Consider the following 20,482-nt stretch of genomic DNA (forward strand, 5'->3'; position numbering starts at 1 on the left):
ATATATATATAATATATATATATATATATATATATATACATATATATATATATATTTGTTTATTTATCGCTATTTTAAATAATATACATTATGGTGTGGATGAATATACCAGAGCCCTAATTCATCTATTCCATTGTATTAATGTTTGTTTATATATGTATACATATAATATATTTCTGCTTATATATTATACTATAAAATAATTTTTGATATAATTTTTAATTAATATATTAAATATAATATGCAATATGTATGAAAAATGGCATCGTTGTAGCCTAAAAAATCTTAAATATTATATATGATATATAGGCCTCGTATGATTGGATACGCAGCCGAATACAAAGACAATAATATAAAAAAGAATTACTACAGTAATACGATATAAATATACTTAAAAGTGTTATTCTAAAGGGATCTGATACTATCTGTTTTGTTTTTAAAAATGGGCATCGTCAGCTTTAAAGATCTTCGTCAATTTTTTCCAAATTTGAATGTTTTCTATATCTTCTATGTTTAGTGGTTAATTTTTATATATTTAGTACACACAACTGTAATATTCCGTACGATCGTATCGTACAGATTAATTATATTTTATAGGAATTTACAAAATAACAGCCTTCGTGACGGTTGTATCAATGTTTCATTGTTGTACGATTCGTTCGACGTAGCAGCAGGATTGCACTTGACAATAATATATATAATATAAAAGTCGTCGAATTGCTTAGTACAATGGAACATTTATACTTTAATAAATGCTTTAATAATTATAATGTACCATAAATCTTATTTCTATATAAGATCAGCTTATAGAATTCATATTTATTATATATTTTAATTATGATATGAAAAACATAGACTACATGACTTGGCTTTAAATATTCTTAAAAGTTTTATTTCGGAGACGTAATTATTAATGGGTAACATTTGCAGTCTTAATACATTGATATCGACATTAACCGGAGATGGCCTGGAGCTGCACATAGCCACATTCTAGCCCCAATTTTCTCATAATAATCGAAATCGAACAAATCTAATTATAGCAGTTCTTTTATTAAATTGTTTAGCTGACGTGCTAATTCTGCGACCCGTCCATTTGTATGCCGAAACATTCTGAATTTTGAAAAGGCATAGACTTTACATCTCTCTAGGCCATCTCCGACTCTATTGTCCTAATCTATAAAATGGCACACATACATTCGATTGCAGAGGCTTGATGGTTGTTATCTCATACAATAATAAATTAAGAATTGATTGTAATATGAATATGAATACGTTGCCAGGGTCGGTGAGGTCTTTGTTGAATATTTTTATAAATGGTTAGCAAAACAAAAACAATAAGGCTTACTAACGTGCTATGGTCCCGTAGCGCCCTTTATGTTTGTCTCTTCCCTAACTCTATCCGAAGCTGACCCTGAAAAACTTACATATTTATATAACGAAACGCTGCGAAAACACTGAAATTATGTATTCAATTACAAAGACAATAAAAAACACTACTTGTATCATAACTATGTATCGTATTAATGTATTATATATGTATAAATATATATATATTTATATATATATATATATATATATATATATATATATATATTTATATAAATATATATATATATTTATATATATATATATATATATATATATATATATATATATATATATATATATATATATATATATATATATATATATATATATATATATATATATATATATATATATATATATATATATATATATATATATATATATATATGTGTGTGTGTATATACATATAAAATAATATGTGTGTTAATTATGGATGTCAATTTATTTTCATAATTTTACGAATTGACTCATTCGTTTTCTTTGATTTCGTCGAGAAGCAACACATGTAAATGGATATATGTACGTGTGTATTTTGCGAAGAATGCAAACATACATATATCCATTGAAAACTATTAATAAAAAAACTTGTACTTTAAGATAATAGATAAAATTAATGTCGAATAAATTAACGCCATTTTAAAGTGAATACATCATGATTGTATAATATTTTATTGTAGATTGAAATTTATCAAAATAAACTGAAATGGAAAGCAAGCTTTTCTATTCATAGTTAACTTGAACAAATATCCCATGTTATTGACTTACATCGCATATAACAACTCACAAACCCAACATACACATCAGTATATTACACGAAAGAAATTCTACTATGTCATGTCAATACAATATGAGCGTCTAATGGTTTACTTCTATTTTCGGAGCACTTTGAAGTGGCATTGAGGTGAATCAATCAATTACCTTTGTATAAATCAAATGTGAAAATAATGTTTATAAAAGTAAAGCTCCATTGATTAAATCTAAACAGAACTCTATTAAAATATATATTAGCAATAATGATGAGAAAACATACATGTGGAATGATATGTAACAGATTTTTAGTCAATTAACGCTAATAATATGTTAATAGTACTCTTTCAAAAGTACTATGAACTCCATAATATTTCATTTCTAAATAATGACACAAAGATATGCAAGCTTTTTTATAAAACTTCTTACTGTACTCAAGGATTTTTTCGTTGCCTTCTACGCCTAATTTGTTGTCAGCAAAAGTCAACTCAAGTCGAGTGCCGCTCCCTAGAAGCAGGTAGCGAAACCTACAAAATTACTCTGACCGTTCAAATGATTTTTGGAAATATTTTCATATTAATAAACACCTTTCAAGTAAAATATTATGTTTTGCTAGAATTAATATTACAAAAAAGAAAGATTATTTTGGCTATCAAGGGGTGAAAGAATTTATGTTCTCCTCCCATTCTCCGACAAAATTAATAATTTTGAGATCGAAATAGTATCAATTGATGACCTGAAGATTATTACGATATAATCTTGACTTTTTCACCACGATAACGTGCTAACTCACACTTATTTTTGCTTATTTTTTACATTGCTTATTTTTGACATTAGCATATGCATAAAATAGTAAAGGGTGGAGGAGCATTTTAAAATTGAAATTGGTAAATTTGAACATAAAAAAGGTGAATTACAAATATAGAAAATATGATACATACATAGTAGTGTACTTTTTTAAATAGAAAACGATTATGGTGTAGAACCTCTTTCAGAAAGCAACGTTAAGACATTAGAGTAATGTAAAATTTTAATGGAATAAAATGTTTTATCGTGTCTCGATTATATTTTAATTTAATTATGTACAGACAAAAACACAACATATTATGTCCGGGCTATAAGCTCTGGGGTATTTATTTGATTAAGACATGGATAAATTGCTTGTTGCGCACCTATTGAAACAGTTTGTCCGTGGATGCGTTCATGTGCTGCAGGCGTCTCTGGAGTAAATCGCTCTAGATTTCGGTCGTCGAGCTGGAGCAATGGAAGAGAAGACAGAAACGGTGGTTTTTTACTTTGTAAGGAAAAGTAATCAGACGAAATGTTTGAGTAATTTCTAGTTTCCGTAGTCCCAATATTTATATTCATGACCCCCTCTATGGTGGTTTTTGTGATAACGACCAATTAGAGAAAGATAGCGAATTTCTTTAAAATAAATTGTTGTTGTACGATAAAGTAGATTGAAAACGGCTACCCGCATTATCTATGTTTAATGCGATAAATATTTAATCATTTATGATTTATAGTGCGTACTTTAATGCGTTAAGTGGTCTCCCGTGATGTCTCATTATAATTAAACAAACTCATTTATTCTTCGATGGTTAAAACGTTTTTATCGCGAGTCAAACTGGCCCATTTTTATAGTATGCGTTAATCTTTTTAATTGTAAATAGGGAATGTTTCTGTTAATGAACCTGTTAATTATATAAATTATTTAATATATAATATATTCATATACACATTACATTATAATTAGGTAACGAATTTGAGTTACAGCACTTCGCAATTCGGACATAGACATTATATGTGTCAGTACAAGTACTCATATTTATTTTACTATTTTGCAAAATTTGTATTACTGAATTTCCTAATTTTATGCTCGTGTACGTCGAAAAATCTAATACAATTCTTTCTGATTTAATTTCTGTAAGCCTATTAAATTTTATATTCCCGCTGATTCAGAAAACATTAAAATTACAACGTTTTTTTAAAGAAAACACTGGCATAAGTGTATCAGACATGAGACAATGAATATCAATTGTAGTGATTAGCTATTTTTATGAATAAAATAAATTGCTTCTTATCTTTTTCATTATGTATATTAAAAATACATAAATATTTTTTAAGCGTTATACGAATTTTATAAAAATATTCCGATTGTTGTTATTTTTAAATTGTAAAAAATATTTTTTGAAAATCGTTAATCAATCTTTCGATCGGCATCGCGCTGGCAACCCCGGGGCGAGGCTGCACATTTTGCCGTGTGGCATCCCGTCGGGCGATGGCAGCCGGGCTTGTTTATTGACAGGAGCGGCGGCTGCGGAGGCTGCGGCGGCGGCGGCGCGTGCGACGCGGGGGTGCGCGGGGCGATGGTGCCGGCGGCGCTACTCGGGGCACTCGCGCTACTCTGGCGGGCCGCGGCTCTTGGTAATACACCTCTGCCTTCGCCTCTGCCTCTGCCTCTGCCCCTGCCCCCCACACACACGCACACACACACATACTCGCAAACATCAATTTTACAATAATTGCCCTTTATTGTCTGTTCCGACTCGCGTTATTTGCGCTCAATGTCAACTTCGGGACTATCAGCTCCTCGTAGACGACTGTGCATTACCTGATGTTTTAATATGTGTTTTTGTTGTAACTGTATGTGTCAAATCTTTCTCCTTTCTGTACTGAAAACACCCTTATTTTCCTCTTACCTTGTGTCGTCTTTGCGTATTTTACATACAAATTTAAATGATTAATCTATCATTATTCTTTAATTCTGGCAATAAAATTGAACATGAAATCTCGACTATCTGCGCTAATGGATCTTTTAATTTTTATTAATATTTTTAAATACATATCATGTTGTTCCATAAATCTTTTTCTATAATTATTCTCCACATATTAATCAAATTTTGTAAAAATAAAATCTATTATTCTAATCGTCCTATATTTTTTTCTTACAATATGCTATTTTAATTTTAGTTCTGACCATTGTTATATACTTTGTGACATCAGACTCCTAATACAAATCATACATTAGGTTGCTCCATAAATGTGTTGAAAAATAATGTATTTTGGAAGCAATAAATTCTTTAATGTTGTTTTTTATATCAGTTTTTGTAAAATATTATTTTCTACCTAAAAACGGTTTCAGAGATCTAAATAAATTATAGTCGTTAGGAGCAATGTCTGAAGAATACGGAGGGTGGGAAAGGAGTTCCCAAGAAAATCTATTGATTTTTTCTATCGTCTTCTTGGATACATGAGAACGAATCCTACTTAGTTTATAAAAGGTCTTTTTTTATAGTCTGAGCTGCTTTTAAACAAATTAGCTGAGTACATTACTTGTCGGTCGTAATTGTCTGTCTATAATCCAATAACTCATAATGAATTATGCCCTTCATATCCCACCAAATGCATAACATTATTTTATTGGGGTGTTGAATTGGGGGTTGATAGGCATCCAACCACTATTTTACGTCGCGTGTTGAAGTAAATTATCCACTTCTCATCTTCAGTAACAATTAGACTCAAAAATAAATCTTTCTGTTCCATGAATTATTGGCAAATTGGGATTCGCTGCGTGAGATTTTCCTCCCATATCCTGAAAATTAACACTTTTCCCAACCATTTAAATATTTTAGATCCCCGGATGTCCTTTTCAAAGCAATATTTAAGAACAGGCATATGTGAGAGCATTGTCTTAGTCCGTTGAAAGTATTATTATCTAAGAGTTATTTTATTATCTATTATAGATCCGGTATTTATTGTTAATTTGAGAAGAGTTTGCATGTAACTTTTTTCTTCTTAAGCCACGTTAAAATCAACAAATTTTAACAAATACGTTGCACTCATTCGCCTTTTCGAGGATCTGTAGCAATAATTTTATGTTATCATGTCATGAAGAGTTAGTTTTATATATAAATGTTTTATAGATAACATTTAGTCAATTGTGGTGAAAATGTTAGCATTGTGGCTAATTAAAGTGAAGATTTTTTTATAAATATTTATATAAATTTTAAAACCGACAAACCGTAATTATAATCATTGCAAATATTTTTTTTCCTGTAACAATATTTCTTTACATTATTATATAAATCTAGTCTAATTTATGGCTTTTAATTTAATTAGCCAGCATTTCTGATTTCATTGAGGCAATCTCAATTCGAAATCACTAAATGTCCACATTTCATAAGATTTGAGATTGTGTGCCAAATGGAAGCATTCCAAAATATCGAAAATTATTTTGAAATAATTTTCCTAATGTTATGTTAATGTATTGGAAATATTTCTGGAGCTTCATAAAAATATGATTGGCTAAATTATTAATAATGTAAATAATATATATGTTATTAAAAACCAATACTAAATTTAACCGAACCACAATTATGTAAACTAATCAGTTATAATCTTATTATATGATCGTTTCACATTTTTTATTACAATGCTATGCATAATGAAATTATGATAGGAGATATACTCAGATATGATTTGATTAATGTATATCTCCATATATTTTCTTACATTTGAAAAAATGTATAACTTTTATTGTCGTATCAATGATGCTGTTGAGTACTGGGATATTTTTTATTTCGATATTTTCAACACTAAATCAACAATGGCAGTGGAGATAAAATAATCTCAGTTAAGCTATATTATGCTTTATGAGTTTCAACTCGGTCATAATGTGGCAATAGCAGTTAAAAACAATGCGCAGGGATGCTATTAAATTTAGAAAATGTCTAATGTGGTTCTAAAAATTTCGTTCTCGGAATTTAGACATTGAATATCTAGCCCTTAGGGGTTGTTAGTGAGGATATTAGGACTGTCATAAAACCAGGTCCAAGATTACCGATACAAAAACTAACACAAAAGCTCAATGTGTCACTTATATCAACTCACAGACATTTAAATAGTTGGAAAAGGTGTTAATTTTCAGGATATGGGAAGAAAATCTCGCGCATCGAATATTGATATGTCAATAATTCATGATTCTAGAACAGAAAGATTTAATTTTGAGTAAAATTGTTACTGAAGATGCGAAGTGGATCCTTTACTTTAGAACGCAACATAAAAGGCAAGAACAGGATTACAACCCAATAAGATAATGTTATGCATTTGGTGGGATATGAAGGCCATAATTCATTATGAGTTATCGGCAGACAATTACGACAGACATAGTGTGCTCAGCTAATTTGTTTAAAAAACGACTCAGACCATAAAAAATACCTTCCCCTATAAAATAAATATGGGTAATTTTACAACAAGACAGCGCTTGTCCTAATGTATCTAGGAAGACAATAGAAAAAATCAATGGATTATCTTGCAAAGTCCTTTCTCAACCTCCGTATTCTTCAGACATTGCTATGAACGACTCGTCTACTTTGATCCCTGAAACAGTTTATAGGTGAAAAAATATATTTTTCGAATCAGATACAAAAAAATGATAACACGTAGAGAATTATTGTAGAAAAAGATAGAGAAAATGACGCCGTTGCAGTAGGAACACTCGTTACCGAGTGTTCCCACTGCGATAGCGCTGGCACGATTTTATTGCGTTTGACGTGAATTTTTGATTTCTGAGAAGTAATAGTTGTTTTTGCACAAAAAATAATTATGCCTTCTCAGAAGTCAAAGATCTACATCCCAAGCAATATAATCATGCCATCGCCGTTTGTGATATTAAATATTAGTGTCAAAATTTTGGAAAACACTTAAGATTAGTTCATAATGTAACTCATGCCTTCGATATCCAATCAAATCCTTATTTATTTCCTCAACTTCATTATTTGCTATTAATAAATTGCTTCTTGGTTTCAGTTCCATCCGCTCCACTCAATCTTAGCATTAAGAAGATCACATCTACTGAGATACACCTCACGTGGCTGAAGCCATTGAACAGCACTCCCAATCAATTTGTCAGCCCTGAAAAACATGCCGAGGTTTCGTTCTCACACTTGCCGCTCAGTCCGCTCTCTCTAGTCCCGCTTGACGACCACGAAAACACAAACTTTGCACTGTCGTTTGCCGACAAATATGTCGGCGGCAACACCTTCCATGAGTCTGAACTAGATAATCAAGATTTCCGCCGGGACGATGAAGACGATGGCGAATCGAGGCGTACTGGGCGTGGAAGATTCTTCCACAGAAAGAAACGAAGGAGAGATGCAGTTTCCGATAATCCTGACATGTCGAAGATCCTAGCCGATCCGTCGTCGGAAAGACCCACTTCCAAAAAGAATGAAAACGCATTCGTCGAAACTACAGTGGTGACCACGACGGAGTCTCCGGAGATGGTTTTGATTTATATGCTGTTTCACGAAGAGGGTGCTTCTGGCGAATCGATCAATCACTGGAAGGGAGAGATGATTCACAAACGGCCGGAGAACAAGTCTTTGGTGCATAAGGTAGAGCTGAAGCATCACGAAGGAAAAGACGGCATTAAAGGAGTGAAATATACACTGAAAGAATTAAGTAAGTGAATTCTTATTATATTTTCGTCTACCAGTATTTAAAATTTATTATCTTTCAAGTAAATTCATGCCATATTTATAACTACTTTACATTACGTAACGACATCTACTAACTACTTGATTGATGAACTTAAATGAAATATTGAACTGATTGATAGAATTCTTGATTATCTTCTGCCTATAGAGATTATATAAAGTTGCACAAGGTTTTGAAGATAACTAAGAATATTCTTATTTTTTTACTTTCAGAGCCATACACTTATTACCGGATTTGGGTCCGAGCTTTTTACGCCTCCGTCCACGACATCGAACCACCTCGTCCCTCAAACCTCGGTCCTCCGTCGTTTCGCATAGTGGGACTGACCGATGTGATGCCTCCATCCCAGCCCATAATGAAAAATGTGACATGCAATCAGCCACCGGGCGCTCTCTACATCCAATGGGGCAGGCCAGAGATGTTCACAAAAGGACTCGATCTATACACAATCACTCTGCGATTGCTAAACTCCAAGAGTAAAGAAGACTACTCTGTGAATACAACGTCAGAGGAACTGGAACTCGCAACAAATTCTGTCAGTGTTTGACTCGTTATCGTTATAAACATTAATAAAACTGGAGTAATTGAAATTATTGCTATTTATGTTTTAGCTTGTCACTATTTTCGACAATATGTCTATTTACGAAGTGACGATACACGCTTCTACTTTGTCTATTGCAACCAAGGGTTTGTACATCAACGGTACACCGACGGATGCTTATCAAGTAAGATTGATAATATGGAGTCGTTTAATGTACCCTTGGATTAGATATTTATTACTAATTGTGTCATTTTAGGTTGTGATGACTCCCGATTGTGTAGCTGCTCCTCCGTTCGGCATTAACATAGGACAAGGCGCCGAGCTGGGTTCCGACGATGAAATAATCCAAAGCGGCAATCCTATTCTTGGATACGTGACCATCTTCCTCATTCTAATCATAATAGTGTTGTGTGCAATTTTGGGATTGTACTATTGGGGTTGCTCGTTAGTGTCAGTTATTCGTTAATGCTATCATAGTCACCATGAAATAGATATTAATTAGATTATTTTAATTGTAGGTCCGTATTCAAGAAGTGCTTTCCGATGTCGTATCTGTTCTTGGACGAAGGAGGCACCGTAGGCGGGAGCGATGGTTGTGGAGAAGCCGGTTTGACCGGAAAGGCTGAGGGGCAGCTGAATTGCATCAAGAAAAACAGTAAGTTTTTATCTGTAATTAATGAATGATTCAGTTACTATATTTATTTTTGTATGATTAGTTACTAGTCCTACGCATGCGGTGATATTTTGGGACCCCATTGAGAGCAACGGTGCCAATTTGGTGAACAGCAGGGAGCATCTGTGCGATCCTCTTCATCCGCCTGTTCCCGCCGATAAGTTTCTACCTCACACGGCGGCTTTGCACGCCGATGGCGATATTGGTTTTGGGTAACAATCACTGATAATTTTTCTTTAAATCTATTTTAAAGTAGTTATATTAATATATTTATAAATGCATTGCAGAAAAGAATATGAATTGATTCAATCAAAATCAGCCATGCTGGCGCATACGTCGCATCATAGTCAACATCCAGATAATAAGCATAAGAATCGTTACCTCAACATCACTGCATGTAAGATATTTTATTTATTGAATTAAATATGTCTATTTGAGGGCCTTTTAAAAATAACATTTAGCAAAAATATGTTTTCCGGGTGACCCTTTATAAACGAAACCCTTGTGGTCACTTGCAAATATCGACAAAAGATATGTGTAACGATACTATTCAATGCACGAGACAATGCCATTTATTTTTAGACCTTATTTCTTTTCAGATGATCATTCTCGCGTTTGCTTGTTACCTTCGTCTTCCTGTTCCTGTGATCCTGGACGCGAACATCGAAAATCATGCACATCAAAATTATCCGGATCCCAAAATGATGACTCTCCCCCGCACTGCGATTACGTCAACGCTAATTTTATCGACGGCATGGTCGCCGAGCTAGATCCTGAACTGTCTAAATTTATAATCGAAGAAAATAATAAGCGCAAGGTTGCCCAGAAAAAGAAACTTGAAGCGGCCGACGCACCGGCTCCTGTGCATCCGCCGTCTGATTTATGGATCACCGTCGACGAGTCGCAGAGAGCTCACAACTTCGTCTGTCCCAAGCCGACAATCAACGAAGTTGAAAGCAATAGCGATACCAAAAATTTGTTGAGCAACTTCAACGGCCAAGATGACGCTAGATGCACCATGAAAGGCAAGCTATCTTTAGATCTCGAGAAGAAAGACGAGAGGCGGATATTGTCGCCAAATTCTGAGATTCTCGCGAGCACTTGCCGTTTATCTATCAATTTAGACCGGAAAGAAGACAAACAGGACGACGTTAAGAGCGAAAAGAGCATCAAAGAGCTGAAGAATAAGAAAAGATCGACGTCGGCAGACACTAAAGACATTGTGATCGATAAGAAAGGCAACAGTAGAGGCCATAGTAAAAATTCTTCAGTAGTTGTCGCAACGATCGACAACAGTCCACTGAATAACGCTCCGAAGATCGAGGGCGCGTTCTTAAACATCGAATTCTCAGGAATCGTCGACGATAAGGAAGTGAAAAAGGTCAACAACATGGAGAAGTTGAACGAAATAAACGGAAATACTAAAGAACCAGTTGAAGAGACTTTGGACGATCTCGACAATCTATTTGTCAAAATAGGTTAGTTTTCTTTAATTAATATGACAGGATACATTTTAAATTTATATGTATTTGTACAGATGGAGAAGAATATAGAGTTAATTCTTCGTGGTTGTTGGATAGGCGAAGGTATATCGGAACCCAGGGTCCAACGCCCGGGACTTTACCGGCTTTTTGGCGGATGGTGTGGGATCATAAAGTAGTTGTAATAGTGATGATTACAAATCTCGTTGAGAGGGGACGGGTAAGTTGAATTAATATATATTGAATTGATATCAGATTTGTAATTGAAAATTATATTCACAGAGAAAATGCGACATGTACTGGCCAAAAGACGGCACCGAAACTTATGGTGCATTCCAAGTGTCTACGCTACAGGAGGACGTGATGGCTACGTACACAGTGAGAACGTTCCAAATCAAAAATACAAAGGTATAGATTAGAATTATTTTATAGTAAAACTAATCAATTCCTGTTACATTGAGCAGCTCTGTAACTTATTTATTGTCACAGTGAATTAATTGAAGCCACTTGAAACGAAAAAATGCCTGAAATCAATGGGATTATGATCATTTTTGCTTTTCAATGTGACAATCAGGACTGTTGACTGCCTTAATCTAAATGATCCAAATTCCTCAGCATCATATTGGGGCTACCAACCTTAAATATTATTGTTCTAAGCCACTTCCGGACTCTCGCTTCAAAATTGAAATGCTCTACGTTCAAATTAGTATTCTGTTAATCATATTGCTTTGTATGAACGGTTTATAATACACGTAAACAAAACAAAAATATTTAATTTTAATTAATTAAAATTAATATTGAGTTTCCTCAATTAAATTTCGAGCCAAAGGCATTGAATTGTTTTGTTTTTGATTGGAAGCTTTAACTGTCGACCAATGAAAATTCAGCATTTAAATATAAAACAAGATGGCCGGCAGTAACACGACAGTTGTTTATAAAAATAATGCGCATTTGACTTTAGTTAGTAGATATCATATATTAGCATAAGATAAATATTAGAATTACGACCAAAAACAACTTATATACTTGAATTGTCCATTGACAAACCTAAATTGGTATAATTAACTCAATTTTCCTTATTGTAAATAATGAAATTCTTATGAATCACTAAATAAGTCGTCAAGTCGTTCTCTCGTTGCTTCTGAAAAATAATTATAAGCAATAATAACTCTGTACATATAAAATTATAAGCTGTGCACAATATTACTACTTATACTTATAATCATATATAACTTTTATATATTTTAACTATGAAAATGTACTATGTACGTGTGTTTGAATTTAAAGTTAATGGTATTTTCGTATTAATAATTGCAATGTATGTGATTTTTAGCTGATAACATTCTTATTATATTTGCTCGAGAGGAATAATAATCACTTTTCATTCCGGAGTCTCATAATTGTTCTACAGTCGTCGTATATTGCTTTTGAAAAATAATTATAAACGATAAGAACTATATACAAAAGTAAAACATTGAACACAATATTCCTACTTATAGTCTATAAATGCAATTTAAACAAATCAAATTACCTTAATGTACGTGTAGGTTGGCAACTTTTACTCATTATTAATAGAAAATGTCTAAAAACTATTTCTCGGATACCTGTACACGAGGGAATATAAATCATAGATATTTTTATTCTCCCTAAAATTACGATATGATTCCCTTGTCTATAATTCAGAATAGCCACAAAATAGTTAAAATATTTGATATCAACAAAAACACTAAAAATACAATCAAAACAATCAGAACGAATCAAAAATAAAATTTAAAACCCAAAAAGTTGAGGGTCCGGTGTTTACACACAGTCACTAGCTGCGGTACCTCACAATAGTGAGGGACCGACAGCGAGTGATCATAATTAAAGATTGGAGTAATTTGCAGTGATGACAATTTTTTACTATTAAATTTACAGTTAAACACATCGAGACCTGTTTTACAATATCATTACACCGTATGGCCTGATCATGGCACTCCCGAACATCCTATAGCTGTGCTTCGGTTCAGAGAAGCCGCCCGAAAAGCAGCTCCACCACAAGCCGGAGCAGTACTCGTGCATTGCAGGTATTTATACAGATTTACTTCGATCTTGCCGTTAAAAACATGATTTTATCATCTCAATCAATTTCAGCGCTGGAGTTGGCCGAACAGGAACGTATATCGTTCTCGATGCAATGCTGAATCACTTGAAACTCACCGGCTCGTTAAACGTCTTCGGCTTTCTCTGTCATGTGCGTACACAAAGAAACTTCTTAGTGCAAACTGAAGAGCAATACGTATTCATTCACGATGCACTCCTCGAAGCCATTCAATCCGGTAATACGGAAGTATCAACGGAGAATGCTAAAGAATATTTAAAGAAACTCTTGACTCCTTACCCTGAAGGATACATTCACGATTCTATGTTGAATATTAAATGCGGCTTATACGGCGCTCCTTTGAAAGAAAAACCTCCTACTATATTAGCCGTACCGAGACCTTGCAACGACAAAATTAACATCAACAACAGCGAAGAGTGCGATTTTGCCATGTGGAGCAATGTGGACGATGTTCGTTACAGTAACGATAAAAGTCTAGAAGAGTGCCGTAACGATATTGTTAGCATTTCCCTGCAAAAAGCAAAGTTGAAGCAGTCCGACAACGAATCCAAAAGTGATAAGAATCATCTCTTGAACGGAGAGAAAGACACCGATAATTCCTCAAACAGCAACTGCGAACCCGATGATAATAACAAAGTCGAACTCGAAGATATCAGTCCAGAGTTGATATTAGACGATGTGAAAGACGACCAGAAAATCATCGATTTCGAAGAAGATAATGTGTATAAGAAGAAGAACGGTGAGACTGTATCAACTGGCTCGAACAATGCCCCCAAATCTGAGAACCAGTCCAACAGTTTCGAAAAAGTGAACGGAAACTGCAATAACGAGTCCAAGGCTTCGTCTATATCCAACGAAGATATTGAGTTGTCGCTGAACGAAAATAATTCGAACGGTTTGAATGGTAACGGTAATAAGAGCGCCGAAAAGGTGGCTGCAATATCGACGACTGGAGAAAATAGTAACACTATTACTAGCAGCATCAGCTCCGATACGAATAACTTAAACATGGCCAATTTTAGGGATAAGGATAGCAATTCGCCGGGGTTATCGAATCAAGATCCGGAATACAACAAAAAGAAGAATTATAGGTGAGAATTGCTAATTTAATTGAGTCTTATTTAAATTCATAACTAATTACTACCTGTCTTGTAAAGCGAAAGTATGTCTTCCGTGCGATATTTTATACGCGAAACCATTGTGTCACTTCTTGAATGTCATTATTTTAGTTACGGATATTACTAATTTGCTTTCTTATAGCATATTATGTAGAGACCTCTTCAAAATCAAATTATTCTTATAATTGACAACTTTATTATTTACTTTCAGAATAAAATATGACGATAATTATGAATTATTGAGCAATTCAATTCAAAGACCAGATACATTGAGCGGTCTACCAATGGATTGTTTTGCCGGAAGTCACCAGTTTGCATGTCAGAAGAAAGATTTTGGAAACGTTAAACCCAAAAATCTATTAGAACAGCAATTCAAGGTATGTATTTTAAGAAATACTTTCCCTCGTTGATGCGAGTTATGTGTTTATAAAATAATATCTTGTTTAATTACAGATGATAACTTCATTTGAACCGAGCAAATTTCACACGATGAGTGCTTGCAAACAAGTCAATATTACGAAAAACCGTCAAAGAGCTGTCTTGCCCATAGAAAGTGGCCGAGTTCACCTCATCCCAAAACCTGGAATAGAAGGTATGGAGGAAAATTTTAATCTAGATTTAGAGATTTCAGCATTGATATTCTTTGCGGGTGCTTAGACGAATGGGAGATAAAGCAAATTGATAGCCAATCGTGTTCATATTTAGCTCCACTTCCAATCTTGCCTTTTGTGAAAATTAAAGTTTTAAGGTATGGTCTTCTGATAATTATAAAGGATAGTTCAAATGATACTGCATTTTTTTAGAAGTGTCGAAGCTTATGAATAAAACTGTTAATTGGTGACTTTTGCGAGTGTGTGTGTGCAATTCTAGGTGTTCTAAAATGCAAAAACCAAACCATTGTTTTGCAGAATTCTAATGGTTTTTGTCAAAAATCTCATTGATTGATTAATATTAATTATTGTATTTGTTACAGGCACTGATTATATAAACGCCACGTGGCTTCAGGGTCATCGTTCCCTCCGGGAATACGTTGTAACTCAACATCCGTTGACTCACACCGTCACTGACTTATATCGACTGCTCTGGGATCACACCTGTCAAATCGTTGTCGTTCTCACTGATCATACGGAAGATTCTGTAAATATTCAAATTAATATATATTTTTTATATTTATTTTATAAATAAAATCATGTTTATTTTTCAGGAATGTAAACTATTTTGGCCCACTGAGAAAAATCCTGAAATCACTACATACAATTATAACATTCGTTACATCTCCGAAGTGAAACACGTCGCTAAAAGAATAGCTCTGTGCGACATCGGCAATAAGAAGAATCTCCATAAACTAATGGACGACGACAGCAGTTTAGATACGCCCTTAAATAGTCCATCATCGACATCTTCAAACAAAACTTTCAATTTAACCGTATGCAAAGATTCCCAAAGAGCGAGTCCCGTGTCTCAAGTTGAGAATCAGGACGATCACTGTATGAACGAAGAAAAGCTAGACAACAGCTTTTATAGAAGGCAATTCTCTAATGACAAGCAAGACGAAGAGAAACTCATTCCAAAGTCGGACGAATCCAATTTTGAATCGGAGGAATCGGAAGAGCTCAAAAAACTTAATTCAGAATCGAAACCAGAAGGATACATGTTCGATAAATCAGAGCTTCAAATCGACACGACGATGTGCAATAACATATCGGAAACTAGTAAATTGAGTCCTAAATGTTCGGCAAATGGTGATCCTTTCAATTCTAGCGACGATTCTAAAAAGTCGCAAAAGAGTCCCTCGAAACTGTCGCTGAGAAGCTTTAAGCTTAGCAGTCCCATTCTCAAGTCTCCGATCAAGTTTGACTTCGGAGCTAGAAACTCGGTCAAGATAGACGATAATCACGATTTTAGATCGCATCAAAAAGAAGAGCAAACGAACTTTGAATCCAAATTTGTGATGATACCACTGATTCACATGTGCCAGCTACGCGAAGGCACCGAAGACATCGGTCTGGATTGCGTCATCACAACGACACATATCACAATGTGCTCGTTGCAAGACGATTACGAATTAAAGATTAAGCTGATCGAATGTCCTAAGTGGTTGGCTGATTTAGATTATGACGAGAACTCGGACACTGACGACGAATCTCAGGAGGACGAGTACGAGATGGAAGCGAAGGATCTGGACTATGTGATTGATCAAAGACTGAAGGCTTATAAGGGTGTGTTTTCATTGCCGGAGTATATGGCAAAGTGTCAGGATGAGGCCAAGAACAGTCCAGTGGTCGTCGTCGATAAGTGAGTTATTGCGTTGATCGTATTCTTTATAAATAAGTAACATATTATTGAAATGTGTTGATCTTTTCAGATTGGGCGGTGCAAGAGCTACCGCTTTATGTACCCTCGGCGGAGTGTTGAGGCAAAAGTCTCGAGACGTGTACTCGTTGGCCAAACTGCATCACGGTCGTCGGGCCGGTGCGTGGCGCCGTCCAGCCGACTTGAGGGCTTTGTACGAAGCCCTGGCAGCTTATGAACATCCGCCGTTATCTTCATCGAATCCAACTTAAAACAATTATAGGTAATATCTGTTCATTTTTATCATGACATATTTTTGAGAGCCTTCTTCGATGGCTGATTGCTAAGGAATGAAGGTTCTCCATATTGGATGAAAATGTTTTTTTGATTTTTCAACGTTTAACTCATCTTTAAGAGCAATGCTACCTTTTGATGACTGATGATTAAGATCGTATTTTTTTTACTACGGGGAAATTCAATTATCTCTATTAGATGATGATGGATAATATTCTTCCTTGAATTGCAGCTTCATTTTCTCATCCATCTAAGGATTTCTATATTTATAAGTTGAATAGATCGATAATTTATATGCAACCCATTCTCGACACCCTTTTTAATTAAACTATTTTTGCAGAACTTTTAATATATGTATATATCGCAAAAGATTAATATGTAAAATTACACTTTGTTTCATTAGTTTTTTTTATATAAGGTCTCATTTCTATTTTATTCAATGAAAAGTTATATGTACATTTGATGTTTTTTTAACACTTGTTTTGACAAAAAGATGTATCATAACTTTTCTGGCCGATGGGATCGTCTTTGCCTTTTTGGAGAAGATTCATTCATTGTTTTGCTTATTGCTTGGTTTCTGGTGTATGATGATGAATTCAGGTCTCATCGACGGTGACAGTCGCATCCGCTTATTGCTCACCGTAAGAAATCGCGACACCCATCGGGCAGACACCTTTTTCATCGTCAACTTATCATGTAAAATATCAATTGGCATTTCCGTCCACTTACCTATGGCCTCTTGTTTACAAACTAAATACAACGAAAAAACTTTGATTGCTGATTTCGTTAAATTCACAAAATACAGTTGAAAAAACCTAATCTCAAATTTTGTCTAGTCCCCCCTATAACGTAGTATTCCTATAACGAAGTCCCAATCTCTATGATATAGGGGGGTCACAACCAATTTTTTCCTGCAATTGCTTATATGATTGCAAATCTATGCATTGCATTTGAAAATTTGCAGGTTGTGTTGACTGTGACGCCCAAGTATTGACGATTGTTCCGAAAATCATTAAATCTATTTTCAAGTTTGATATTTTTCACATATACATCCACAATTAAGCGCTAGTAAACCAACAACACATGTTTCGTCTGCATCGTTCTTCAATCACTAACATCCTGTAGCTTTTGGAGGCGGTGACAAAATTCTACCGAATTACAAAAAAACTTTGTCAAATAAGTTTGTCATGAACTACTTCTTAGAAAGTTAAATAGCTCACATACTGATGGTAAAAGCCGCCGTATATATGTGAGCTATGGCATGAGCATTTCGCTCATTCTGGAGTACCGCAGCGATCCAATCTGCTATATACTTTTTTAATAAAATTCCTTTTTATTTTTCAGCCGTTGTATCAAAAATATCACGCACATTCGCGAGAGCGATCTACGCAGCGAACGCCATCCGAATTGACCTCTTGATTTTTCAACATACTAATCGTACAATTATCCGCATTTACGAAACAGTGACGTGAATCGACAGTTACAAACTAAAGGATTAACGTTTCGTTTCAACCGGGCAAGTCATGCACGAGTGTCAGTAACGCAAGTTCAAATAAGTTAGGTATATCGTTTTTATTATTTTTTTTTACATTGTACCAGATGATGATTTCGTTAACTAGTCAAAATTATTGTGGTTATGTGTATAATTTAGCCAGTAAACGAGTTCGAGACGTAAGAGAGATTAGATCGATCGCATGTTAATGATTATTATATAGTGAACAACGATACGCGAATGTATCGAAAGGTGCCAATTAATAAACCAAGCCGTTTATACTAACTTCATTGCAGTTCATGTTTGTTTGTTTATTTTTGTGTATTCGATGAACCGTTGACGGGAATCGAGAGTAGTTATCGATGAATTACGATGTATAGTATATAATATATATATATATATATATATATGATGAATGTATAATTATTAGAAACTATTACGATTAAACGTATACATATATTAAAAATATAATAAAATTAAATAATTGTAAAATGATAATTTTTTACAATCAGGAATACTTTGCTTCAAATCAGTATTACATTATTTGTACAGATGTTTATATGATAATACGTATATATTAAATAAATACACGATTGCTAAAATACTTAGGTGTCGTATTGTATGAGGGGAATAAAAGTTAAAACCGTAGTATTTATATTATTATTTTTATAATAAATAAAATCAATTATTATTTGTACAATAATTGAAATTAAAAAGTGTATAATGCATGAGAACAAATTTTATTAAATTATTCGTGTATATTTTGCAATATAAACCTTTGTACTTTTCTGCACTTTGAAACCCCTCATATAGTTATGATTTATTTATGTATATTAAATATATATTTATATATGTAGTTTTTTTAATTATATCACTGATGAATATGTACTGTGAAACATTGACTGATCAAATCATTGTTTCGCTGTGCATCAGGATTAAGACTGGAAGTTTGAAAACTTTGTTTTTTGGCAATATATACAAGACAGTGTTGAATTTCCGATTAGTGATTAGTGGATAAAGAGGCGCAACAAAACGACTGCTTTAATGGTGTGTATTCGTAATTGATGATGTATTTATATATTTGGCAATAATATTTATTTTCATCGTTAAGTTTTCAAATAACGGTCTTAATGCGTTCATGCGCTCTATACTCATTCCCAATTTGTAATATTTTGTTTGTTGATATGATGAAGAATAAATATTATATACTATGATAATGATAATGTGTAATTAGAATTTATATTATTATAAATTTAGTTCAAATATTTATTATGTGAAATATTGTGATTAGACAACCAAATTTATTTAATAATGAAATTGTTAGGATTTATAATCGTGTAAGCAATGTGGAACAATTATTTTTACTTTTATTTTATGTGTATTATTTATATATGTGTATATATATATATAACATATTAGGTTGCTGTGTAAGGTTATTGTAGTCACGTGGATCTAAATCTGGCCTATTCGATGGATGTCAAAAGTGACAATTGAACTTTAACGGTGATTTAATATAAGAGGGCTTCTTGAAAAAATCTCTGAATCGGATATGCTTTTCTATTAACTTTACAGATGATATTCTATCAACTGAAATGTTGATTGGAGAACTTCACATTGATCGTCAATCAAAATTGCATGAAATTAAGTTTTAAAAGTCGATGTCTTCCAAAACGTTCGTCGACGCTAGAATGAATTAGCACTACTTTATATCAGATTCTGAGAGCTTTTCGAACTGCCCTAGTTTATGCTATGAGCGATTGTTACGAAGCATAATTGTGATTTTCGAATGATTTATATATGCAGTTACTTTAAAATCACTCGCATGCCCTTTGTTATTTTTTTCCTCCATCTTATTTTTAATTACCAGCTTCATA

At 33.7% G+C, this 20,482-nt stretch overlaps 1 protein-coding gene across 2 annotated transcripts; it reads left to right on the forward strand.

Annotated features, from left to right (window-relative positions):
- Positions 1 to 4,383: 4,383 nt before the first annotated feature.
- LOC148235613 (uncharacterized) lies at positions 4,384 to 18,677 on the forward strand. 2 transcript variants are annotated; one of them, XM_088184019.1, is made up of 19 exons: positions 4,384 to 4,542; positions 7,927 to 8,580; positions 8,829 to 9,151; positions 9,228 to 9,341; positions 9,414 to 9,607; positions 9,676 to 9,812; positions 9,874 to 10,042; positions 10,118 to 10,227; positions 10,430 to 11,308; positions 11,368 to 11,531; positions 11,594 to 11,719; positions 13,229 to 13,377; positions 13,445 to 14,503; positions 14,742 to 14,907; positions 14,984 to 15,122; positions 15,504 to 15,667; positions 15,735 to 16,825; positions 16,896 to 17,105; positions 18,461 to 18,677. In XM_088184019.1, the coding sequence occupies exons 1-18, from the start codon at positions 4,485 to 4,487 to the stop codon at positions 17,092 to 17,094; spliced, it is 5,895 nt and encodes a 1,964-aa protein (XP_088040145.1). In that variant the 5' UTR covers positions 4,384 to 4,484; the 3' UTR covers positions 17,095 to 17,105; positions 18,461 to 18,677. The 2 variants fall into 2 exon arrangements, with proteins under 2 accessions (XP_088040145.1, XP_088040146.1); XM_088184020.1 differs by having other exon boundaries at positions 9,414 to 9,601.
- The last annotated feature ends 1,805 nt before the right edge of the window (positions 18,678 to 20,482 follow it).

The sequence above is a fragment of the Plectrocnemia conspersa genome, unplaced genomic scaffold, assembly GCF_051122295.1.
Source record: "Plectrocnemia conspersa isolate PC_06_02 unplaced genomic scaffold, ASM5112229v1 ptg000004l, whole genome shotgun sequence".
Taxonomy (NCBI): Eukaryota; Metazoa; Arthropoda; class Insecta; order Trichoptera; family Polycentropodidae; genus Plectrocnemia; species Plectrocnemia conspersa.

Bases quoted from the DNA above. Each gene is read 5' to 3' on its own strand.
- LOC148235613 (XM_088184019.1), top strand. From the start codon at position 4,485: ATGGTGCCGGCGGCGCTACTCGGGGCACTCGCGCTACTCTGGCGGGCC. The intron at 14,908-14,983 runs GTATGTATTTTA...GTTTAATTACAG, and splicing joins TATTAGAACAGCAATTCAAG to ATGATAACTTCATTTGAACC. The intron at 15,668-15,734 runs GTAAATATTCAA...TTTATTTTTCAG, and splicing joins CTGATCATACGGAAGATTCT to GAATGTAAACTATTTTGGCC.